The sequence below is a fragment of the Bos javanicus genome, chromosome 10, assembly GCF_032452875.1.
Source record: "Bos javanicus breed banteng chromosome 10, ARS-OSU_banteng_1.0, whole genome shotgun sequence".
Lineage (NCBI taxonomy): Eukaryota > Metazoa > Chordata > Mammalia > Artiodactyla > Bovidae > Bos > Bos javanicus.
This window is the reverse complement of record NC_083877.1, coordinates 52,950,058-52,976,776: the sequence shown is the minus strand read 5'-3', so window position 1 is coordinate 52,976,776 and position 26,719 is coordinate 52,950,058. Positions and strand designations below refer to the sequence as shown.

The 26,719-nt window shown below is 40.0% G+C and overlaps 1 protein-coding gene across 6 annotated transcripts in view; it reads left to right on the top strand.

Annotated features, from left to right (window-relative positions):
* The first annotated feature begins 13,858 nt into the window (after window positions 1-13,858).
* Window positions 13,859-26,719, top strand: part of TCF12 (transcription factor 12) — a 392,889-nt gene continuing 380,028 nt past the window's right edge. For 4 of the 6 annotated variants that reach the window (XM_061431178.1, XM_061431177.1, XM_061431176.1 and 1 more), the window contains exons 1-3: window positions 13,859-13,948; window positions 14,936-15,032; window positions 15,918-15,990. In XM_061431178.1, coding sequence (XP_061287162.1) covers window positions 14,958-15,032; window positions 15,918-15,990 — 148 coding nt within the window. In that variant the 5' untranslated portion in view covers window positions 13,859-13,948; window positions 14,936-14,957. Of the gene's footprint in view, window positions 13,949-14,435; window positions 14,510-14,670; window positions 14,824-14,935; window positions 15,033-15,917; window positions 15,991-26,719 lie in introns of those variants that run through there. The other 2 variants (XM_061431173.1, XM_061431174.1) reach the window with 2 other exon arrangements.

Below are 26,719 nucleotides of genomic sequence, written 5' to 3'. Positions count from 1 at the left end.
GATGGAACCCATGTCTCCTACATTGACAGGCGGATTCTTTACCACTGAACCACCAGGGAAGCTCCTTCTTTGTGTTACTAGTAAACTGGTAGAAGTTGTCAAATATTTTACTGTCCTCCCTTCCACCCTAGATTCAGGTTCATGAGCTGCCCTCAGCCAGTGAGAAGCACCTGCATGGCCGTGAGTCAGATCAGATCAGATCAGTCGCTCAGTCGTGTCCGACTCTTTGTGACCCCATGAATTGCAGCACGCCAGGCCTCCCTGTCCAACTCCCGGAGTTCACTCAGACTCACGTCCATCGAGTCACTGATGCCATCCAGCCATCTCATCCTCTGTTGTCCCCTTCTCCTCCTGCCCCCAATCCCTCCCAGCATCAGAGTCTTTTCCAATGAGTCAACTCTCCGCATGAGGTGGCCAAAGTATTGGAGTTTCAGCTTTAGCATCACTCCTTCCAAAGAAATCCCAGGGCTGATCTCCTTCAGAATGGACTGGTTGGATCTCCTTGCAGTCCAAGGAACTCTCAAGAGTCTTCTCCAACACCACAGTTCAAAAGCATCCATTCTTCGGCGTTTAGCCTTCTTCATAGTCCAACTCTCACATCCATACATGACCACAGGAAAAACCATAGCCTTGACTAGACGGACCTTTGTTGGCAAAGTAATGTCTCTGCTTTCGAATATGCTATCTAGGTTGGTCATAACTTTCCTTCCAAGGAGTAAGCGTCTTTTAATTTCATGGCTGCAGTCACCATCTGTAGTGATTTTGGAGCCCAGAAAAATAAAGTCTGACACTGTTTCCACTGTTTCCCCATCTATTTCCCATGAAGTGATGGGACCGGATGCCATGATCTTCGCTTTCTGAATGTTGAGCTAGACAGGACAAAAACCCAACCAACCCAACAAAAACAAACAACAAAATACATGTCCATCACAACCTTGAACAGATGGTGGCTTATGGAGAAGCATTATCAGCACCAAGCAGGAGTTTAAAAATATGGAATTTCAGCTCTTATTCCAGATCTTCAGAATCAAGATCTGCTTTCTAATAAGTCACTGAGGTAATCTGTATGAACTTCAAAGTTTTAGAAGTTGCTTTCTTTATATAACATGTTGTTTTTTAATTTTCAAAGATGAGTGACCATTAGGCTTTATTAATCTATAGGGTTGCCAGATTTAATGCAGGATTCCCAATTAAATTTGAATTTTATATCAAGAACAAATAATTTTTAGAATGAATATGTCCCATGAAATATTTGGGACATACTTATACTAAAAATTATTACTTGTGTATCTGAAATTCAAATTTAACTGGCTATGCAGTATTTTATCTGGCAATCATACTCACCCAAAAATTCTCTCCACAATAAATGGAAATGAAAAAAAACAGTCTACAGGAAAACATTCATACCAGTTTTCTATTTTACATGGTAGATTGTAAGTGTTGAAATCAGAACATGGAAACTCTACACAGTTTAAGTCCAAAAAGTATTTAATGCCTGACGTCCCTTAATAAAATGAAGGGTGAAGATTCTGTTAATCCTAAATGAAAACTATTCTGTAGGATGAGTTAATTGTTAAATATACCTTTGAACTAACTAATTTAATGAATTTTGACCAATATCACCTTTATCCCATAGAACCTGACCACATGAACTAAGTAAACAGGAAATAAGCGACAATAATCACTGTTAGCCTCCCTCTGGACACAGCTACTTTAATTTTCTTCCTAAAGGAAAGGGTTGTAGCCTATACCCAGGAGTTTTAGAAAAGTAGCTTTCAAACATTCAGTTTGGGGGGCTTCCCTTGTGGCTTGGTGGTTAAGAATCCTCCTGTCAATGCAAGGGACACCTGTTTGATCCCTGGTCCGGGAAGATCCCATATCCTGCAGAGCAACTAAGCCCTTGTGCCACAGCTACTAAAGCCCCTATGCCTTAGAGTCAGTGCTCTGCAACAAGAGAAGTCATCACCATAAGAAGCCTGTGCATCACAACAGGAGAAAAACCCGTGCAGCAACCCACCACAGCCAAAAATAATAAATAAGTAAATAAAACCTTAAAAAATTCTGTTTGGGAAAAAGGCAGGTTGTATCACATTCAAAACGTAAAGGAAACTTTACTTTTTTGTATGTTAGTTGCTCACTTGTGTCCAACTCTTCATGACCCCATGGATTGTAGGAAAGGAATTCTCTGCTCTATCTGTGGGATTCTCCAGGAAAGAATACTGGAATGGGTAGCTATTCCCTTCTCCAGGGGAATCTTCCTGACCCAGGGATCGAACCTGGATCTCCTGCATTGCAGATACCAATTGCATTTATTTGGAAGATAGTTTAATTCACTTTAACATTTAGTCTATCAAAATATTTACAGTCAGTCAAGTGAGGAATTTTGGGTGGTTGAGAGATTGTAAATTTCATTTCGAAACCTTTTGCATAGTTATCAGTGGGCCACTTCCAATACAGTTTATCAGTAAAAATCTTCCATTTATCATACTCCCACAAAGTCTTATCCTCTTGGTTGGTAGTGAAATGTCTAGGGACTAGGAGAAGGACTTCATAACTATTCACAAGCTGTCTCCTATTACAGATGCCTTTAATAGGTGAATGATATACCCTCATTTACATGCCAGGCCATAAATGGGCCAACTGACTAACCTTTCTTAAATTTAAAAATAGAAAAAATTATTTAAGTACAAAACGGCTAAGTAGTTAATTTATAATAGAGAATAGTTAGAAACTACTTAAAGCCTCTTCCTCCCCAGTAGTGGACTGGTTAAATAAATAATGGTGTATGTATAGGATGCAACCATTACAAATCTTTTCCAGGGCTCCTTGGAAAAAGGGCTAAATTTGGGACTGGAGCAGGAAATTACATGGTGATCCTGAAACATCTTGTCATCTTGTCAAAGGTAAGTGTCAGAGATTTCTGGGTCATGTCAAAAAGGACTCAGGAGTCAACTTGCAGATGCTCCCATTGGTCAAAGAAGAGATCATCTGAATATGAATCAAGATAATAGTAATGCTTCAGTCTATTAGTTCAGATTGATATTCTAGAAAAAACTCTATTGGTACCCTTGGAAAATGCTAAGGAAGCAACTCATTTTGAAAACTGATAAATAAAGAGAATAAATCAAGCACCTATGTCACTTCTCATACACAGATTTTAACCTAATAGTTGTTAAGAAGAAGTTTCTCTTTACAGAGCATTTCAGCTAGTAATAGATGCAGATATGATAAAATATCATCATATTGTAGGCCATAATGAAATGATGCAACTAGAAAATGATTATTAATGATGGCTAACTTAACAAAAAGACAAGCAGAAATTACTCGCCTTCTGCATATAACATCACATACGGAACACTTTTGCTAAAAATCAAACTAGAATTTGATCAATCCAAATTGATCAAATTTGAGCAATATGTATACACACATATACATATATGTATTGCTGGGAGAAATATCAATAACCTCAGATATGCAGATGACACCACCCTTATGGCAGAAAGTGAAGAGGAACTAAAAAGCCTCTTGATGAAAGTGAAAGTGGAGAGTGAAAAAGTTGGCTTAAAGCTCAACATTCAGAAAACGAAGATCATGATATCCGGTCCCATCACTTCATAGGAAATAGATGGGGAAACAGTGGAAACAGTGTCAGACTTTATTTTTCTGGGCTCCAAAATCACTATAGATGGTGACTGCAGCCATGAAATTAAAAGACGCTTACTCCTTGGAAGGAAAGTTATGACCAACCTAGATAGCATATTCAAAAGCAGAGACATTACTTTGCCAACAAAGGTCCGTCTAGTCAAGGCTATGGTTTTTCCTGTGGTCATGTATGGATGTGAGAGTTGGACTGTGAAGAAGGCTGAGTGCCGAAGAATTGATGCTTTTGAAGTGTGGTGTTGGAGAAGACTCTTGAGAGTCCCTTGGACTGCAAGGAGATCCAACCAGTCCATTCTGAAGGAGATCAGCCCTGGGATTTCTTTGGAAGGAATGATGCTAAAGCTGAAACTCCAGTACTTTGGCCACCTCATGCGGAGAGTTGACTCATTGGAAAAGACTCTGATGCTGGGAGGGATTGGGGGCAAGAGGAGAAGGGGATGACAGAGGATGAGATGGCTGGATGGCATCACTGACTCGATGGCTGTGAGTCTGAGTGAACTCCAGGAGTTGGTGATGGACAGGGAGGCCTGGCGTGCTGCAATTCATGGGGTCACAAAGAGTCGGACACGACTGAGCGACTGATCTGATCTAATCTGATACACACATATATACACACACACACACATGTATATACATACACATGCATACACACATACACATATGTGCACACACATGTAGACACATGTATCACACATACATACACATATATACATATACATATACACAGACATATATACATATATATATATAAACAATAATTTACAGAAAATAGAGGTGATAAAGGAGCATATTAAATGACACCAGGAGAGTTACAATCAGAAACCCCAGACTATGGGAAATCCTACAGGACAAAGAACACAGTTTTGCTTCAACATATCAGTTGGAATAAGAGGGAGAAGCCATGGATTAACAGATTTACACATCAGACAATTCACTGTGTGGATTTTTTTGGATCCCAATTTAAACAAATCAACTGTAAGGGAAAAACATCTGTGAAACAACTTAGGGAAATCTGATTTGAAAATCACTGTCTTCAAGAGATATCTACATCCCTGTGTTAATTGCAGTGTTATTCAAGTATGCATATATATTCAGTTACTTTCTGAATGTGTGATATTAAAACATTTTTATAAACATTGTAGATGTGATAATGATAGTGTCATAATTTTTAGAAGCATCCTATTTAGATATAAGTGTTGAACTATTTGTGGATGAAATAATTTGATGTTTGTTTCAAATTAATATGGAGGTAAGGATGCTTGAATAATTGTTGAAGCTAGGTGATAAGTTCAAGGGCATTCATTATACCATTCTTTCTACTTTTGTATGTGTTTGAAATAAATAATTAGGTTTTAAAATTATTTTGGGGGTATAATCTCGATTTTAAATTTGTAATTTAAGTGCAGAGAATTAGTTCCCACTAATTCTGTCTTTCCCCAATCCCCACACTCTTACCAATTACTCAGTCACCTTAATGTTTTAAATAGTTCTTTTCTTTAATTTCTATGTGTACCTATCACTAAATCAGTTCAATTCCATAGATGGAGCAAAAAAAAAAAAAAAAAAGGCAACACACAGATGGCATTATTGATGGGCCAGTTGCGTTCTTGTGCTCTGTCCTTCAGGGACCGATACTTTTGAGATAGTCAGGAATAGAAGACTGATCTGTAGTGAAGATATCCCTGCTTCTCTGAGAGAAGTTAACAGATCCTTTGGGGATAAGACTATGATTTTGATCTTATTAGTATTCTGAGCTTCATTCAACTGTGACTGACAGTCACACAAGTCAATACAGGAGCACTTTGGGAGAGACAAGTCAGAGATTTTTTTTTTTTCTTACAGATTAGTGCTTCCATTCTCACGGAGCTCATCAGTAAAACAAATCAGAGTACTTTTGATTCAACAAATGAGTGTAATGAAGCTGTATTTCTAAGAAAACTGCATTCTTGGGCTAGAAGAGAAATAAAATTCTAAATCGCTTGTTCAAATAAAAAAAAGTGAAGGAAATGAGGGTATATTCTAGATGATTATTAATGCTTTCATTTTCACTTTCTTTAATCCTAGATTAACTCATAGCCACAGCCTAAATGCAACCTTAGAGATTCAAAAAGCAACGAATTTTTAACAGTTTTAATCCCATCAAGCACACTTCGTAAAAAATAGAGTAAAATTAAAATGGAACACCATCAGACCATTAGAAACAGAGCAGAAGAGGGTAGCCAAAGACGTGGAAAACGATGAGTCAGTCCCATCTAGTGTTTTCCTCAGGTTTCATTCGCAATTCCAGAAGAAAGCAATACTTAAAATATTCAGTGGCATCCTTTTATCAAGTTACTGAATATAATTTGAAAGCTTAAGGTGATATGTTTAAAGATTGGAAACAATAAAGAAAAATCCTGTAGGCTTTTAATGCAAATGAAACAGGGAAAACTGTAGTAAGATATTTTGGATTTAGAGAAGAATGTGCCAAGCACCAAAACTTAATGTGTAATTGCATAAAAATGCTGGTGCAGTGAAATTAGAAATTCAACAGATGGTCCCAAAATAAAATACTTCCGCAATATATGAGAACAATTGTTTCCTAACTCCTCTCAAGTGAAAGTGTGGATAATTAAGTGCAATCTAAACCATCCCATCCAAGTCAGTTCATTTTATCAAATCACCCAGGGGAATGAACTCAAGACAAGGCAACTTTCACTGAAAACACAATTTCTCATTTAATTAATTATACAGTTACTGAGGGATTATTGGGGTTACAGAAAAGATACAGATATTAATAAGAAAAAGAAAATACAGGGGATTTCCCTAGTGGTCCAGTGGCTAAGATTGTGCTTCCATTGCAAGGGCCAGGGTTAGATCTCTGATCAGGGAACTAGATGCTGCATGCGGCAACTAAAGATCGAAGATCCCAGGTGCTGCAACTAAGACCTGGTGCAGTCAAATAGATAAATAAAAATAAATATGAAAAAGAGGGGAAAAAAAAAAGAAAATACACCCTTACTCCTGAAGAGCCCCTAGCTGAAACTGAGAATATGAACCGAAGAACTAGAAATATTGACCATGTAGTCTCCTGATTTTTCATAAATGTTAAACAATAAATTGTAATAGGTTGAAATGGTCAAAGATACCAACGATTGTAAGAAAAGACTTATAAGATCCACACGTGATGAGAGCTGAACGTGGTGTCACCTAGCATCGTTTTTCTGGACTTTTTACCAGGAAAAACTTTATCGTTTAGCAACCATTTTAAAATGGTTAAATTATATATACTTTATTCCTTTCAGCATTGCTTTACCTTATTCACTACATTTCTCCAGTGGTCATTATTTATTCAAGGTAACTATATTCTAGCAGCCCATTTCATGTTCAATTTTATTATTCTGAGGCATTATGGTCCCATAGGGACATCCTACTAAGGCACTGTTTCTCAAACTTTATTATGCATCAGAATCACAGGCAGGACTTGTTAAAAATTAGGTTGCTAGCCCCACCCTTGGGCTTCCCAGGTGACTCAGTGGTAAAGAATCTGCATGCCAATGCAGGAGATGTGGGTTTGATCCTTGGGTTGGGAAGATCCCTTAGAGAAGGAAATGGCAACCCACTCCAGTATTCTTGCCTGAGAAATCCCATGGACAGAGGAGCCTGGTGGATTACAGTCCACGGGGTCACAAGAGTCGGACATGACTTAGTGACAAACTGCCAATAAGCCCCACCCTCAGAGTTTCTGAGATGGAGCTGCACCCACAGAGTAGGTCAAGGATGCAGCCCAAGAATTTGGATTTCTAATTGCTTACCAGGTGGTAGTCATACTACTGGCCCAAGGACCACACTTTGAGAACACTTTTCTAAGTGATATCTATCTGCTTCTTCTCAGGAGTAAGTAAGAGAGGTCAAGTCACAGGAGGAGTTGAGGAAATCAAGAAAGTTTTCTTACTCCTATGAAAATCTCAGACCTGCCTCTGTCCATGTATTTAAGCCCAATTTCTTCCTTTCTGGAGGCTTCTGATACTGATTGTCTTTTTAAGGTAGGTAGCTCCTGACATGCATGCTCATAATGGTATAATAGAAGTCAGCTTATCTATTTAGAGAAGGCAATGGCACCCCACTCCAGTACTCTTGCCTGGAAAATCCCATGGACGGAGGAGCATGGTGGGCTGCAGTCCATTGGGTCGTGAAGAGTTGGACGCAACTGAGCGACTTCACTTTCACTTTTCACATTCATGTATTGGAGAAGGAAATGACAACCCACTCCAGTGTTCTTGCCTGGAGAATCCCAGGGACGGGGGAGCCTGGTGGGAGGCCGTCTCTGGGGTCGCACAGAGTCAGACACGACTGAAGCGACTTAGCAGCAGCAGCAGCAGCATGACTGCACTCACAGATTAAGGACTAATTGTTTCCAAAATAGATAACAAGATAAAAGACAGAACAGAGATGGATCTAGATATTGTCATACTAACTGAATTAAGTCAGACAGAGAAAGATAAACATACAATATCACTTACATGTGGAATCTAAGAAATAGTACAAATGAACCTATTTACAAAACAGAAATAGAGTCACAGATGTGGAAAACAAATTTGTGGTTATCAAGGGGAAAAGGGGGAGGAGGGATAAATTAGGAGACTGGGATTGACAAATACACAATACTCTATATAAAATAGATAATTATATAAGAACCTACTGTATAGCACAGCTTCCCAGGTAGCTCAGTGGTAAAGAATCTTCCTGCCAATACAGGAGACACTGGAGATGTGGGTTTGATCCCTGGGTGAGGAAGGTCCCCTGGAAGAGTAAATGCAACCCACTCCAGTATTCTTGCCTGGGAAATTCCAAAGACAGAGGAGCCTGGCAGGCTATAGTCCATGGGGTTGCAAAATCAGACAAAACTGAGCGACTGAGTGTGTGTGTGCACGTGTGTGTGCATGCGCACACACACACACACATGCATAAACAGGCAGGGTGGTGGAAGAGCAGAAAGGAATGTGGACCATTGGGAGACTGTAGTCCAGGCAAGGGATATGAGGACCCGAAATAGGACTTCGGTGAGGTGAATGGAAAAAGAGGAATATTTCTGAGTTAGAAACGGCGGGGCATAGTCTTTGTGTTGATTTCCTAGTAATAAAGGACAGAATAAATGGATGAAGCAGAATCAGTAGTCTGAAAAGCTGTTTGTCAGCTTTTCCAGGATGGTTCTATTTGTTGGTTTGTCGTAGGCACCTGTCTCTTCAAAATACATGACGAAGATATTTTAAAATCTGGTAGAAAATATTTAAAATTTTGATATATTAAAAAATACTGGGAATTCCCTGGCAGTCCAGTGGTTAGGACTCTGCAATTCCACTGCAGAGGACCCAGGTTTGATCCCTCGTCGGGGAACTAGGATCCTGAAAGCATGTGTTGTGGCCAAAATAAACAAAACCAAAATGCTTACTTCATTGCAGTGAATAATTGAGATTGAACTACAAGAAATATGATGCTAAATTTGACTAGTCAAAGGAGAATGTAATAATTAAGAGGATTAATTTCTTGCCAGAATTTAATAATATTTTAAAAATTCTTCAGTGATGTCGAGAAAATAGAGAACAAGAACTGTATGTGTATTTGCAGGTGATGCCACCGTGTGTTGTATCTGGGACTCAGTTGGGTGTATCTCTATCCGTAAGTCATATGGAATTAATTACATTGATAAAGTAACATTGACCAGAAAAAAGTAATATTTGCTTTTAAAATATTACAAATACAGTTATTTTAAAAAATACTTCCAAATCATTACTTCAGTGTTTTTCTCTTCAGAATGTTTGAGGGCTTTGATCCAGTGCTCTCTAACGTCTAGTGTTGTTGACTGATGGATGCCCTGTTTTGTATTCTCTTTGGAAGCTTGAAGGTCTTATCTTTGTCTGCTGTATGCTCAAATCTCCTGATGACATGCTTTGGTATAGATCTATTTTTATCCATTTTGGTGGGCACTTGGTGAACTCATATAATTTGGTAACTCATGTACTTCAGTTCTGGGGATTTTTCTTAGATTATTTCACTGTTGACTTTCATCATTTCCCCTTCTTATCTCTGTTTTTGGAGCCATTATTATTTGGATTTTGGACTGGTCCTCTCTACTTTCTAATAAATTTCCTTAATTTTCTCTTCCAAAGCTTTTACCAATTTTTTTGTCCACTTATACTCTCTGGTTTTCAATTCTAAATGATCTAAATGTCTCACATGATAGAGCCTTACCTCAAATGTCTGATAATCCTTGGTTGTCCACTAATATTTAAAAACAGGACAATAAAATGCTGATTGGAAACTCTGAATGACTGGGTAAGAGGTTGTCAGCTATAAAGGTCCCTATAGTGTGATTTGTTTGGGCTAATAGGTGGGAACCTCCCATGTCAATATCTTCAGGTCTTTCCTCTTGGAAAGAGGTTAATCAGGTTCCACACAGATGGACCTTCTAATCTCTTCCTTGGAAGTTGAAGGTCTGGCTGCTGGAATCTGGGAACTGAGTTGGTAAAAACATTTAGGAGCCTCAGCATCTAATATCCAAATGTTCACTTAATCCCCCTAGCCTCTAGAGATCTCCAGTTTCACCTTCTGCAGAGAATAAGTTTTCAGTACAGGCATTTAATGTCTTAAATAATAAATGACACTATCAAGGAGTAGAGAACTCCTTTTAGCTATGACCAGAGAGGAAAGGTGAAATCTGTACTAGGAAATTCCTCAAAGCTGAGGGATTTTTGCTGGCTGATAGAAGAGAATAAGAGTGGATTGTTGATGACCAGTAGAATCTGGCTTAGGATAAAAATGGAATATCTTGGCTTTTAATCCATCTTTGATGGGAGTGCCATGAACTGAAGGTAATACTTATTAAATTAATTGTTACATGATGTTGTTTCTTTCACTCCCAAGGAGACAGCTGTGGAAAAGAAACCACCAACTCCTGGCTGCTCTTCTATAGCGCAGGCAGCTACAAGGGAGTCTACTGGTCATCACCCTTGGTTCTAAGGGGAAAATGTTAGCAGGCCAGTCATTCCATCTAGATAGCAACCTACCACTTGACTTGATTGGCTCTATTCTCTCTCCTCCTCTGAGCTTTCTAGAATTCTTGCCTTCTGAATAAGAGGCCAAGGTCAAGTCTTTCTCCCAAGCGAGCAAAGCCCATTGTTTTGGCTGCTTTTCCTTTTGACTGAAAAGTTTCTTTGGGCAATAAAGATCTCCCTGATGAAATTGGGTGTATGAGTGTAGATTTGGGGGGCTCTTAGAAAGAAGAGACTGAAACTATGCCAACAAGAATTCCTGTGTCTACCAGTTAAGGTCAATGAGCTGTAAACTAAAATCTATGAGATTATATCCTTCTTGAGGACAGGGGGTTTGATACTTTCTGTTCCTAAACAGCATTTAGTACCATGCCGTGCATATAAGAAGTGTTCATTAAATATATTTCAATGTTTATTTATCGAGGCTGATTAGCTTACACTATAGAAAACAGTACTATTAATTACCACTGAATAGGTGTTACTGGCTGTTTCTCTCAGCTTTTAAATAGTCTTCTGGCTCTATCTGGCAAGGTTGGCAAGAGCTCAGAAATGACTTACAAATAACAAAACTCGTTTTTAAAAATATTTTTTGTCTTCCATATATGTATTGTAGATTATAGAAAATCTGTTTGTGGGAAACACATTCCCCTAGTAAAAATGATACATGAAAACACTGTACTACAGAATGAAGAATAAATTCATGTTTAATGTGTCAAATACTTGACAGATTTAATTCCAGCCTCCCTTTTTTGAGTGTGTACTATACACCTGGCCCTATGTTAGATGCACACTACAGACAGATGTATGGCAGCCCCATCCTTTAAGGAGTGTTTAATCTACTGAGGAAAATAAACTATATAACAATATGGGTCATAATAGATACGAAAAACTTTACCAGTCTGTCCCTCAAAGGAGTGAGGGAACCTCCATGACTGAGGGTTTGAGCAGTGATTTCTTCTTCTAAATTAGTTGTATGAGAAGGATGAGAAGAAACTGGCTCTTCTTTTCTCTTGAAAATAGCATAAATCCTTGAATGAAATTACATGCTTTCTCCTCTCCTGAAGATTGCATTTCAGTTTTACCACTGAGACTATTTCTGATGGAATGAGGCCTAACAGTTCTAATTAGACTTCTCTTCTTGATGTTTGGGGCTTTGCTACAAAAAATGGCCACTGAGACTTACATCGCTTAGAACACATTAGATTACAAACAGCAGAGTACTCTAACCCTGTCCGTTCCATCAATGACAGTAGACCTGGGTTCAGAAGCTGTGATCAGAGACTCAAAACCATCACCGAAGGGTATCTTTTTCTGTTTATGCTTTCTCCACGTCTACTTTATTTTCACCTGGCAGGACCTTTTGGTTGGAAGATGGCGGTCCAAAGTCCAGGAGTTCCTTGGTTTTTCTTCCCATAAAATATGCTGGTGATATTCCTTCACATTTTTGGGTTGCTTTTAAATGCTCCTGGATTTCTTGAGCACAGGCAGAAACAGGAGGTTGCCTTTGAAGCTCTCTTGGAATATGAAACAAACAAAAACTCTCCCTGAAGCCCCCAGCGTTGGCCCAAATTGTGCCATGCACATTGCCAACCAGTAACTGCAGCAGGGAATGGAACTATGCTAAGTTATTTAGGTTGGAATTTTGCTAATTTGCTTACACTGGAACCACATTCTATAGTAGACAGCTAGGCCAGGGATGTGACGCCAAGCAGCAGGGTGGCTGTTTACCCAGATAAGGGGGAGTAGATACAGGGGAGGCTACAGAATCTGGCACAAATACAGAGTGTGGCAGATGACGTCATGGAAACCTTTACCCTCAAGTTACAACTGCCTTCTTCCGCTGGACAGCTCTATTTGTAATAATGTACAGTAATCGCGTATCTGCAACTAAGTCTATCTTCTTGTTTCCATGCAAATCTGGCCTCCAAAGGCTCCTTCTTGCCTTCATGGTGTAGGCTGCATTTTTCAGTGTTACTCTGGCTATGTCTTCTTTCCTCACTGTTTCTTCTGCCGGGGCCTTACTGGTCGTTACTGAATTCACTGGCCCCAAAGAGTCAAACCCTGGCTGATATTGGAGAAAACCTTACTTTGATATCCGGAGAGAAATTGAGGTTTAATTATTTTGTCGTCTTTCTATTTCGTTCGGGGTTCTTCAGGCCAAGTTCAGTACTTGCGCCAAGACTGTGGCTATGCGACAGAACCTACCTGGGCCGTCTCTAAAACGAAGGGACTGGCTTGATCCATTACAAAAACTCTTCTTGCGGTGCGATCCGGTAGTCTTGATTGGAAATCGGATAACAAGAGAGGACTGCAGACGTGGAAGCTTGAGTGAGTGGAGTGTTTGGGAACCTGAACCCCACGATGCTTTGTGTGGTTTGAGGGAGGTCTTGCCTCTTCTGCATTCCGCCCACCAATGAATTTGACCACCCGTACCTACTCCAAGAGCCCGCCAAGGTGGCCGGTCTCTCTTCCCCACGCACTCGTCTTCCGCGGCGAGCCCTGCGCAGCCTACTGCGGCCGGAGCCTCCGGGCCAAGCCAAGTGTGGCGTCCGGCGTCCAGCGCGGCTTGCTCCGGAAAGCCTTTCAGGATTCTTGCGGCCTCGGGCTAGGTGGCCTCGGCAGCGGATCCAGATGCGCCCGCTGTTGCGTCTCCGCCGCTCGGCTTCGGCAAGAGAGGCCAGAGCAGAACGGGCTGGGGGAGGCGCCACGGCGGCTGCCGCCTATCTCCCGAGGGCCCGACCAGGCTTCCTCGCAGGCGGCCCGGCCCTGCCTCACGGGGTGCCTGCGCGTGCCTCCCGCCCCTCCCCACCCGCTCCGGTCCGCCTCACCCCACCGCCGGCTTTGTCCGCCAGCCGCGCGGCGGCCCCTCCCCGTTCCCGTCGGCTCCTCCCCGCCCCCTCCGCTGGCCCCACTTCCTCGGCGCAGGCGGCGGGAGCGGGACGGGGACGAAGGGGTTAACCCGGGGCTCTTCCCGGCGCGGAGGGATCCGGAGCCGAGCCGAGCGCGGTGCTGAGGCTGCCTCAGCGAAAAAAATGTCCGCCTGAGGAGACCCACAAGTTCTATTCGGGGGGACCGCCAGCCCGCCCCGGGAGGAAGGGGCGGCCAGGCCCGAAAGCCGCCTCTCCGGCCCGGATCCGAGAGCTCGCGCGGGGCAAAGTGAGCCGAACCGCCGGGCGGTGCAAGGGGAAGCCCGAGCCAGCTCTCCCGGCCAAAGTGAACTTTAATCGAGGAGGTTGGATGCGGAGACGGGGCGGCAGGTAATTGCGGGCCGGCGAGCGGGAGGGGGACGCCGTGGTGGGGCTGGGGGCTGCGGGGCGCCGCTGTGTCCCGGCCGGAGCAGAGGCGCCGCCGGCCCGCGCCCCAACTCCGCAGCCTTTTGTACAGAAGCGAACCCGGGGTCCCCTCCAAGTTGGGGAGCAGAGTGGGGGTGGAGGCGAGAGTCGCGGACGGCCAGGCCCGCGGGCGGCGCGCTCGGCCTGCGCGTCCGGCTCACCGCTCGGCAGGGGCTCCCGGGCGCGCGGGAGAGCGGGCTCTTCGGCTACCGAGCCAGGCTCATTGTTAAGCAGCTCCAGGGTCGGCCGTCGGCAGGCAGGGCAGCAAAAGTGGGAGGAGGCCGAACCGGGGGAGGAGGACGCCGGGCGAGAGCGGGACTAGTTGTCGCTGTTTCTGTTTTCTTTTTAAAAACGCCTCTGGGACGCGCAGGGGATGCTTTCCGACCCCCGGGGCCCGCGGGGGACGTCCGGGAGGCGGCGGCAATAGACGCGGGCCTGCGAGCGGCGCGTTCCCTGCAACTTGTCAGTTCTATTGTTGCAGAGCCAGTGAGTCACTTCGCTACTCCCCTCGCCGCCGTTCCGCTCGCTGGATGCCCAATCGTCCCTCACCCCGCCCCTCGAGACCCCCGCCCCGGCCTGGCCCCGCGCGTCGGGCACCCGGCGGCGGCGGCGCGGGGTAGGGGGCGCCGGGGAGGGGGCAGGACGGGCTCGGAAACTTGCGGGAGAGGTGGCGAGTTGCGGGAGCCCCCGCCTCGCTCCCGGGCCGGGCCGGGAAACGCGTGGATTCACGGACCCGTGCGGGCGCCCGGCTCTCTTGCCCCCTGCCCGCGCGGCGGTGGGGAACGAGGAGGGTATTGGAAGTCAGTCTGGCGGTTTTCTTCTTCCTCTACGCCCCTCTCCATCCCCGAACACACTTTGGGCCTCGGCGGTCTCTGGCTTGTCTCTTAGCAGAGCCTTTTTTCTCTGCCTTAGGACCTGTTAAAAGTGGCCGAAGATGAATCCCCAGCAGCAGCGCATGGCCGCTATAGGGACCGACAAGGAGCTGAGCGACCTGCTGGACTTCAGTGCGGTATGAGAGCTTTCCGCGGCATCTTGGGGTTCTGCTGAGGTTTACAGAAAAAGAAAAGGGGGAGAGCGACGTGGAGACTAAGCAGCGTGAACTCCATCTGCTTTGAGCAGTAGTTTTCAGGGCTGGAGTCCAGCTCCCCCAAGTTGGACACCTGAACTTTGATGTAATGTCTAGACTTGCAGATTTAAAACTTTAATGCCAGAGGGGTCACTTGATTTAACCAGTGAAAAGGAGAACAACTTAATCTTGAGCTTTGGTTGAGTCACCCTCTGACCCTGATGGTTATTAGGGATTTTGAACTTCATATGAAAAAAGAAAATTGTTTTTTTCTTCAACGCTCCTAACCATTTCCTTTCCCAAGATGTGGTATAGTTTATGGTACCTGAACGAGATCAGTTACAATAAGCTAGTCAAGGACTAAAATTTCCAGCCTTTTGGATTGAACCCTCCTAAGATAAATGTATATGGACTTTACACGTGTATATGTGTGTAAATGTATATATGTTTGAAATTTTTTTAACATAGGGAAAAATATCACCTGAAATCAGAGAGCCTATTGCCGTTATTTCTAATGGGTTGAATTCGTTTATTAACTGCTTTTACAAAATGAAGATCATTGACCAAAACTTACCATTTAAACTTAATAATCTTAGAATCTCTCATACAAGTGACTGGATTTTCAGAACATAAAATAGCCAGTATTTCCAAATAGTGTGAGGACATAGTATCACCAAGTGTGTTTGCCTTTCTGGATCTGAACGTATATCTCCATTTTTAACTTCTCTCTGAAATACAGTAACTAATTGATAACGCTTGATGAACTTCTGTTTGCAAGGAGTCTAGCAGAATTTCAGGACTAATAGAAACGTTTGGGTTATTTTGCAGATGTTTTCCCCACCTGTTAATAGTGGGAAAACCAGACCAACGACACTGGGCAGCAGTCAGTTCAGCGGATCAGGTAAGATCATGTCTAAAATCAGAAACTCATATGTTGGTGTTATGATACGTTTATGTAGAAAAATATGAAGTATTTTAATACTTTTCTTTATGCCATTCTTTAGCGTCTAGTTAAAACTATCAACAAAAACAACAAGCCCCAAATGTGGGCTGTAGCTCTAAGGATCCATTGACATTTCTTTGAGAATTTCAATATGAATTAAAAAATTTTTCTTTTCTCTGAATTTTTAAGTTGAAAATCATCTTGTTTGAGTACAGGGGATTGTGTCATGCTTCTGTATTTAGAAAAGTACGAGAAGAAAATGCTCTTTGGTCTATGTGTGTTGTTTTTTTGTTTATATATATATGTGTGTGTATTTAAAAATTTTCCTAAGTTTTAGCCCTTTAGCATTATTAAACCTTTGGAAATAAAGACTTGGTAAAATAATATTACTTAAAATAGGCGTATGAAAACTGAAATTGAGTCAAGCAGTAATTAGTAAGACTTATTTTAAAAGATGGCTATTCCTTTGGAAGTCTGCAGGAAATTAACAGTTTTGTAGACAGTTATTTAAAATGTTGCAAATAAATGAATAGAAAGTTAGATTTACTTTCACATAACACAGACGACTGAATTCTGTCCTACATTCACATTACAGTAGGATAACATTGAGAATAAGTTAAATTCCTACTCTTACGGTAGTGCTTTGCTCTTTAAATTTATCTCCTGTATATTTATAACTACTCTGCTCCATTATTAACATTTATCCTGTATTTCTTAAGAATGCATTTTTCTCTTTATACTCATGATTTTAAAAAATAAATGTTTCAGAAGCAAGGTTCATCGTAGTGTAGAAAAACTATAATTTTCTGTTTAACTTAGATTATTCCTAGTGCTCAGAGATGAGAAAAAAATAACGAAAGCCAAGACAGCAGCATCCTAAGAAAACCAGCTGTCAAATCTGTAGGCTGAAACTCAATATATTTCTTTTTGACTGTTGCTTTTTTCTTTCCCCTAATAAAATGATAGTTGATTTCTTAAATGTAAAAGCAAAACATCAGAAATGGTTAATTTCATAACCAGTTTAACCCTTTATACCACTTTACATTAAAAAAAGTTTCTATCATACACTACTTGAATTTACTAAAATTCATTTTTAATTATGAAATTACAACTTAAAGGGAAAATATAGCATGTTTTACATCTCAAGTAAAATAAAAATGTTTTGGATTTTAAATATTTTAAAGACTAATATTATTCTTAATCAAAAGAATATCATAAAATGTCAGCCAAACCTCAGCTCTTCTCCCACCTCTGTCTGTTTATTGGTATTGCTTGGAAAGTCTTTGTTTTTTGGGGTTGGGGAGAGAAAATTATTTGTTAATATAGAAGACTGTTTTGTCTTTCTTTACTACTGTTTTGAGTACCTATCAATTTTTGCAGTTGATATACTCAAGAACTTTGAAACTAACTTTGTTGACTATGTAGTAGATGCTTAGTATATTTCATTAAATGAGTAATGATATTGCTGTTTCAGATTGGCTTGAATTGTAGAAAATATATGTAACAGACATTGATATCAGGGACATGAGCTTCAGAAATTTGCTATTAGAAATACTTTTCTGTTTTTGGAATAATGTCGACTATGTATTTTTTTTACTTTTTAAAATTAAAAAGTATGGTGACTTGACGTGTATTACTAGCATGGCACTGGAGCAGTTGTGGGTCCTTTTTGTAGCATGCATTATACAAAGAAAAAATTATTTTTCTACATTGTAGAAGTGTTCATAGTATTTGTTTCTTTGGAGCAGGAAATTTTAAGTTTTAAAACTGTTAGGTTTTGTATCCATTGAAAACAAACAAATATTTTTCTGTGTTTTTTTTTTAATTTCAGGAAAAAATTATAATTAAAAAAAGCTGTGACCTTTAGTAATTTTGAATGGATTTAGCTTTGGGGGAAGGGGAAATTGCAAAGCAATTATTTTATGTGAAAGTATACTGGTAGATATGGCCTTATAGCCGTTTCTTATCTTAAAGGAAATGTTTAAAAGAAATTGGTATGACAGTATTGTTTTATTTATGTATTTTATTGACACTTTAATAATCTTCTGTCCTGATGTCAAAGGATATGTAATGCATCCTAGTGACTGATTATTTGCAATGTATAAGGAGCTAAAGATCTGACTTTCCTTCTGAAGACATGACTTAAAGACTAATTACCTTGTTTTTGAAATAACATTTGTAAAATCCCAAGGCTTTGCCTCATGAAAACTGTAAGTGTGTAGTATAATTTCCCTTATTGATTGTCCTTTTTGATGCTGACTTAATTTCACTATAAATGCTATAGTATGTGATGTTATTTTAAAGTCTTATTCTGAATGGAAAATATAACTTGTATGATAGCTGACACTATCAAAAGTCACCGTGGAAAAAGTTAATGTATATTTTCTATTACTTATTTGTCTTGACAATAAGTAATATGTCAAAAAATATGGCAATAAAAATTAGTCATAATTTTTATTTTTTCAGCAAGGGTGTTAATTTTCTTTGCATTATAATAAGACCGAACTTGTCCACTTAATAGTGTAGAATCTCTGAGGTATTCTTATGGTGACCTTGAGCGAGGGGCTTCTTTCTATAAGAGTCAAAGGTGAGGCACTTTATAGGACAACACGGTCCTATTAGAGGAAAGCGTGTTGAAAGGATTGACAAAGTGGAAATAGTTCGGTGTTTAAATCAACTCTCCCCTCCAACTTTAGGTCTTGAGTGTGTAGAACTAAATTGTGATATTGGGCTTAGATTTTAGTGGTTTAAATATTTACATGATAGCTAAAAGATTTCCTTTGTTAGTTTTTGAATCCAAGTCATAAGAGGTGTCCAAAGGAAGTGGGATACATTTGTTTTGTAAGCAACCTATACGTATTGAGTTTGTCTCTTATATTTCTATCTAGAAAGTTATTTTAGCTAGCAAGTAAAGCTTTCACTTTTCTTTGTTCAAATCAGACTTTTGTAACACTATAAATTTCTTCTTGCTGAAGATTTTTGAAAAGAATTATAAGAACTATTTTTCTAGCTCTTAATTTTTAAAAGGGATGCAGAATTTCATTTTTGGGGGGGTATTTTCATACGTACATAGAGATTTTTTGAAAATATCGATAATAGGGGCAGAAAAATGAATTCTCATTAAATTTCTCCTCAGTTTTGTAAATTAAACTTTGTGTTCTAAGATAATTGTAGATTCATACGCAGTTGTAAGAAACAGTACAGAGATCCCACTTGCACTCTACCGTGCTTCTCACAGTGGTAATGTCTTGTAAAACTGTGGCACAACATCACAGCTAGGTTTCTGACAGTGATAAAGTCAAGATACAAGAGCAGTTTCATCATCACAAAGATTCCTGATGTCCTGATGTTTCCCTAATGTAGCTTTATCTGTTTTTAAAGTAATATGAAAAGAAAAAAAGGGAAAAATTAGTCAATACTTACTCACAGATTGCCACAGCATTATTCAAAATATCAAAAAAGAGAACACCAAAGTTTTACCAATGTATTTTTTAACTGAATTGTAAATATAAGTAGGAATGGTAATTTTAAATAAAGGCGAAACTAGGTTTGGGTTTTTCACTTAAGGTATTATAAACTTATGAGTAGGGTATGTTTCATATTGTGTACCAATCAGTATTGAAATTTGTTGACTACAGTGTGTAGTAATACAGACTTACTCAAATTTAATACTGCTATTTGGATAACTGAGCCATGTTAGACATTTGCTTCTGGCAAGCTGTAATGATCAGTTAAAGTAACTGCAGAGTCAACAGGCATATGAAGAAAAATACAATATTTTAGGATAAATATAGTCTATTGTTAAGAAGCTTATTTAAAGTAAAAGTTAAGTAGTAAAGGAGTTTTTTTAGAGAATCTGTATATGAAAATATAATCTTCGAAAACAGAAAAATTAGATACAAGATTATAACCGTGAGTATTGTGTGTTTTTAGGAGTAGTTCCTATAGAGTTATTTTAAGTAGTCATGGCTTATAATGGATTTGAAAAGCAGTTTGATTAGGTCACAGTATTTTAGAGGCTTGGTTTTACAGTGAGCCATACTTTTGATTAATTATTATTTCTGTTTTCGTTAACAGTTTAAATACAGATTCAACTTTCTTTTATGCTATCTTTTGGTTTGTGTTTTTATTTGAGTTTTAAAATCATTCTCTTGGATAGGAAAATTACTATTGTTATTTATTGTTATTGCTATTGCTATTGTAAAATAGATGAAGATTGCTGTTGTTATTTAGTCACTGAGTCATGTCTGACTCTTTTGCGACCCCATGGACTGTAGCCTACCAGGCTTCTCTATCCATGTGATTTCCCAGGCAAGAATACTGGAGTGGGTTGCCATTTTCTTTTCCAGGGAATCTTCCCGACCCAGGGAGCCAACCTGGGGAGCAAATCTGTGTCTTCTGCATTAGCAGGTGGATTCTTTACCCCTGAGTCATCAGGGAAGCCCAAAGATGAAGATACTCAACTTTAAATTTAAACACAATTGTTTTCATTTTCACATTTTATATTTAATGGGGCTATATACAGTAATTTCTTTTTTTATATGTATATTCTTTTTCTTTTTTTAAATCATTTTTAAAAGTATTTATTTATTTGGGCATTGGGTCTTAGTTGCAGCAAGTAGGGTCTTCCTTTGTTGTGGTGCACGGACTCTAGTTGTGGTACATGGGCTTCAGCGCACTCTGGCTCAGTAGTTGTGGCTCATAGGCTTAGCTGCTCTCTGGCTAGTTCCCAGACAAGGGATTGAACCTGGGTCCTCTGCATTGCAAGGCAGATTCTTAACCACTGGACCATCAGGGAAATCCCAGTAATTCCTTATTAAAGCCAAATAGTCTTTTTTGTTCTTGAACAATTGATAATCATATGTGGAATGTCATTGTCTGCCTAGTGTTGTCAAAGACTGGAATGACTTTCCACAAAAGAGTAAAATAACACTATTAGAAAAAGTCTCCTGGAAAAAAAAGTAGTTTCTGGACAGTTTGTGGGATAATTAAAAAAAAAAAAAAATTCATTTAATAGGACTGCTTTTGGGTATTGCTTGAATATGGTGTTTTGGAAGGGAATGTTGAAATTTGAATCTAATGCTTTTGTGCTTATAGAATAAAATGAAAAGAAGATGGACAGTTAACTATATCAGTTAGAAAGACTTTCTGCTTTGTTAAATAGTTGAGCCATATTTATCTTAGATTTATCAATTAAACCCATATATATTTAGTATTTGCACATCTTGGTATTCTCCTAGCTTTTGGGAAGGTGGCGAATGGAGAAGGATATAGAGAAAAGGGGGAGGCATTTCATTATCTAGATAGATAAGGCATAAAAATATAAGGCAGAAAAATATCTGTAACAAAAAATGTCAACAGTTGCACATCAGTGTAGGTTATATTGAGTCCATAAGAATAAGGATGTGTTGAGGAGTGAGGGGACTGGTTTAAAGATAAATCAGAAGTGTTAAATTTAGAGTTGACTTTAAAGGAGATACAAAAAATGAGTTAGAGAAGAGAAGACCTGTCCTCCCAAATGTCTTCTTTCTCATTAACAGAGATCTGGAAATGGGAGGCTTGGTTCAAGGGCCTGTGTATGTACAATTCAGGGAAAGAGAAACTGATTTTTATTGATGACAGCTCCTGTACTCCTAGAGGAGCTCATGTTAATAGACTGCATGGGTTCAAATCTAACCATTGCTGTTTATGAGCTGGTGATCTTGGGTACGTTTCTTACCCTTTTTATTCTTCTGTTTCTTAACCTGTAAAAGCCTCATGAGTTGTTACGAGTGTTAACTGAGTTGATAGAAGTAAAGCTCTAGGAACAGTATCTGGCACATAGTGAACTGTGGTGAAGTGAATTGTTAGTGGTGATGCAATAAAATAAGGAAAGCATTTACTTACTCAGGAAGCTATTGTGCTAATCTCTGGTGTAAATTTGGACCTGGTATTAGTATAGGAAGTAGGAAGGAAAAATACCAGAAGAAAAGAAAGGATTGACAGAATTTGAAGGATTGGATTTCTATAGGTAAGAGAAATGACTTTTGCAGTTCTGGTAAAACTGGAAGATTGTTGTGCTGGAAGAAAAAAAAAGATGAAATGTTTTGAGCATTTTAAATTTCACATGGCCTGGGACTCTTGCTAATTTGGGGATTTATGAGAATAGAGTGCTGCAGGATGAGTTAAAGATTTTGGTTTTAAAAAAGCTATTTTCTGCCTATAAAATTAATACATAATCATCATTGAAAAAAAGTTAGAACAGAAAAAGTAATAGGTGGGGAAAGACATTCATTATTTTACTATCGACTAGATTTTACAGTTTATTTCCTTCTAGTCTTTTTTTCCCCTGTTGTATGTTTGCAACATTGTGAGCTTACTATTAGTTTCATTTCTTGTCCTGCTTTTTTATTTTGCATGATGTTATGAACATTATCTTATATTCTTAAACATTCTTCATTTAGTTCGGTCGCTCAGTTGTGTTCAACTCTTGGGACCCCATGGACTGCAGCACATCAGGCTTCCCCTACATCACCAACTCCTGGAGCTTGCTCAAACTCATGTCCACTGATTTGGTGATGTCATCCAACTATCTCATCCTCTGTTGTCCCCTTCTCCTCCTGCCCTCAGTCTTTCTCAGCATCAGTGTCTTTTCCAATGAGTCAGTTCCTCACATCAGGTGGCCAAAGTATTGGAGCTTCAACTTCAGCATCAGTCCTTCCAGTGAATGTTCAAGACTGATTTCCTTTAGGGTTGACCGGATTGATCTCCTTGCAGTCCAAGGGACTCGCAAGAGTCTTCTCCAATACCACAGTTCAAAAGCATCAAAAAAGATTCTTCATAAACTCCCTTAAAAAATGTTGTATTATTACATGGGATGGATGCAGTGTAACTTATCAAATCATTTCTCATACTGCTTGATGCTTAGAGAGTCTGTTGATTTGCTTCTTGGTATTATAAAAAATATGATAGTGAATACCTTTTTGTACATCCATACATTTTTATCTACACTTCAGTTTACTTTGGCTAGGAGGTGGAGATTTTGGGTTTTGTTCCTACAAGTAAAGCTAAGTGAGTGAATGTATACCCTAGGGAAAGGTCAAGGATTGATGTTAATGGTGGAGTTAAATATATAAAATTAGTTACTTTGGTTGATTATTTATTACTTTATAGATGGAGTGTTTGATGACATTTGGTGCAGATTTGTATTTGTATATAATTTGATTGTGTGGTGACTGGAGGGAATTCTTGTCATTCTCTGAGCTATGCTTGTTGTTGAAATGGAGTGGAATCTAGTTGGATTCTATACATTTCTGATATGTCTGCTGTTTGTTCTCTGTTTTTTGTTACTTTTGGATACAAAAGCATCCAAGTGTTACTCTGTGCATTCCATCTTTCAAGTTGTGTAAAGTTTTTCACTTTTTTCCTCTGATGGTGAAGGGAGTGGAGTGAGTTGGCATGATTATATTTAATGTAGAAAATGTGAGAGAGCCCTTGAATTCTTGGCATTTTATAAAAGAGGCAGTGGAGTATAGTGGGAAGAATTGGTCTCAGGAGCCAGATGACTGGATTGGAACTCATTAGCTGGGCCCTGGAAAAGTCATTTAAATGATCTGAGCATACTTTTTTCCTTTGTGAAGAGTGAATGATAATGCTTACCTTCAGAATCCATATGAGGATCAAATAAGATCTCTGTATATTGCTTACTACACTGCTGCTAAGTCGCTTCAGTTGTGCCCGATCTGTGCGACCCCATAGACGGCAGCCCATCAGGCTCCTCTGTCCCTGGGATTCTCCAGGCAAGAACACTGGAGTGGGTTGCCATTTCCTTCTCCAATGCATGAAAGTGAAAAGTGAAAGTGAAGTCGCTCAGTCGTGCCCGACTCTTAGCGACCCCATGGACTGCAGCCTACTAGGCTCCTCCATCCATGGGATTTTCCAGGCAAGAGTACTGGAGTGGGGTGCCATTGCCTTACTACACTATGCAACTTCAAAAATAGTAGCTGCCATTGTTATGGTACCCTCTTAAATAATACTAATGTAATATTAATTATTAATAGTAATAATTATAACCAGTTGTATAGCCAGTGTTTATTGAGCTGTTAGGTATGCTAACATATGCTAGGTACTATGCTAAGCTGTTTATAGGCATTACTTCATTTTGCTTTGGGTAAAATGCGATATTTATGGTGCTAGATAGTGTGAAGAAATGCCCATCAAGGACAGCATGTCAAAGTTGCTTTTTAGTGCCATAAAGTTGTACATGTTGTTAAAATTCTAAGAAGATATCAGGCAGAAGAATAGTTTTGAAAGGTCATTCATTTCAGTTTAGTCGCTCAGTTGGGTCCAACTCTTTGCGATGCCATGGACTGCAGCATGCGAGGCTTCCCTGTCCGTCACCAACTTGCTAAAACTCATGTCCATCGAGTTGGTGATGCCATCCAATCATCTCATCCTCTGTCATCCCCTACTCCTCCCACCTTCAGTCTTTCCCAGCATCAGGGTCTTTTCCAGTGAGTCAGTTCTTCGCATCAGGTGGCCAAAGTATTGGAGTTTCAGCTTCAGCATCCGTCCTTCAAATGAATATTCAGGACTGATTTCCTTTAGAATGGACTGGTTCGATCTCCTTGCAGTCCAAGGGACTCTCAAGAGTCTTCTCCAACACCGCAGTTCAAAAGCATTAATTCTTTGGTGCTCAGCTTTCTTTATGGTCCAACTCTCCCATCCATACATGACCACAGAAAAAACCATAACCTTGACTAGACGGACCTTTTTTGGCCACATTACAGCCACATTACAGCCAAGTAATGTGCTGAATTTTAGTATGCTGTCTAGGTTGGTCATAGCTTTTTTTCCAAGGAGCAAGCGTCTTTTTCATTTCATGGCTGCAGTGATTTTGGAGCCCAAGAAAATAAAGTCGTCACTGTTTCCATTGTTTCCCCATCTGTTTGCCATGAAGTGATGGGACTGGATGCCATGATCTTAGTTTTTTGAATGTTGAGTTTTAAGCCAGCCTTTTCACTCTCCTTTTTTACTTTCATCAAGAGGCTCTTGAGTTCCTCTTCACTTTCTGCCATAAGGATGGTGTCATCTGCATTTCTGAGGTTATTGATATTTCTCCCGGCAATCTTGATTCCAGCTTGTGCTTATCCAGCCTGGGATTTCACATGATGTATTCTGCGTATCAGTTAAATAAGCAGGGTGACAATATGCAGCCCTGACATACTCCATTCCTGATGTGGAACCAGTCATTGTTCCATGCCCAGTTCTAACTGTTGCTTCCTGACCTGCATATAGATTTCTCAGGAGGCAGATCAGGTGGTCTGGTATTCCCATCTCTTGAAGAAGTTTTCACAAGTTGTTGTGATCTACGCAGTCAAAGGCTTTGGTGTAATCAATAAAGCAGAAGTAGATGTTTTTCTGAAATTCTCTTGCTTTTTCTATGATTCAGTGAATGTTGGCAATTTGATCTCTGGTTCCTCTGCCTTTTCTAAATCCAGCATGAACATCTGGAAATTCACGGCTCACATACTGTTGAAGCCTGGCTTGAAGAATTTTGAGCATTACTTTACTAGTGTGTGAGATGAGTGCAATTGTGTGGTAGTTTGAACATTCCTTGGCATTGCCCTTCTTTGGGATTGGAACGAAAACTGACCTTTTCCAGTCCTATGGCCACTGCTGAGTTTTTCAAAGTTGCTGCCATATTGAATGCAGCACTTTCACAGCATCATCTTTTAGGATTTGAAATAGTGCAACTGGAATTCCATCACCTACACTAGCTTTGTTTGTGGTGATGCTTCCTAAGGCCCACTTGGCTTTGCAATCCTCTAAAATGCAAAGTGCTCTTCAGGCACTCTATCGTTAGGTGCCTAGTAACCTTACCTTTATATTTTTGTAACTGATTTCTTCTTAATACTATTATTTTATGGACTACATATTGTATAATGCAGAATGGTGTACAGAAATGTGTATACTTATTGAAACCTTTTTCCGTGTTAATATCACCACTTGGATAAAGTGTTTTCTCTATATTCTGTCTCTAGTTGCTTGAAAATTTTCTTTTCTGGAGTGAAGTGTAGTCTAATTAAATTAATAAATTAAAAATGATGTGACCTGAGAGGATAGAATAGCTGGGAGACAGGTTGGATAGAATGTTAAGAGTCTATGGGGTAGAGCTTCTTCAGTTTCTTCTCAATGGCAGAGAAGGATCATAAACTTCCCTGATAGCCTGAAGCAGCACATTTTATGTGAGTAGAAGAAATCTTAAAAGTCTTCACATGCATTTTGCTTTGTATTCCCTAGCACAGACATATTTGTTGTAATATAATTGTGTTTTAATTAATCATTGAGTAAAAATGAGGCGAAGGCAATGGCACCCTACTCCAGTACTCCTGCCTGGAAAATCCCATGGATGGAGGAGCCTGGAAGGCTGCAGTCCATGAGGTCGCTGAGGGTCGGATACGACTGAGCGACTTCACTTTCACTTTTCACTTTCATGCATTGGAGAAGGAAATGTTAACCCACTCCAGTGTTCTTGCCTGGAGTATCCCAGGGACGGGGGAGCCTGGTGGGCTGCTGTCTGTGGGGTCACACAGAGTCGGACACGACTGAAGCGACTTAGCAGCAGTAGCAGCAGCAGTGGCCAGAGTGGAATGGGATGCAGTCCTATGCTATCCTTTCTTTTGTGAGAAGGCCAGCCTTAGAGTTT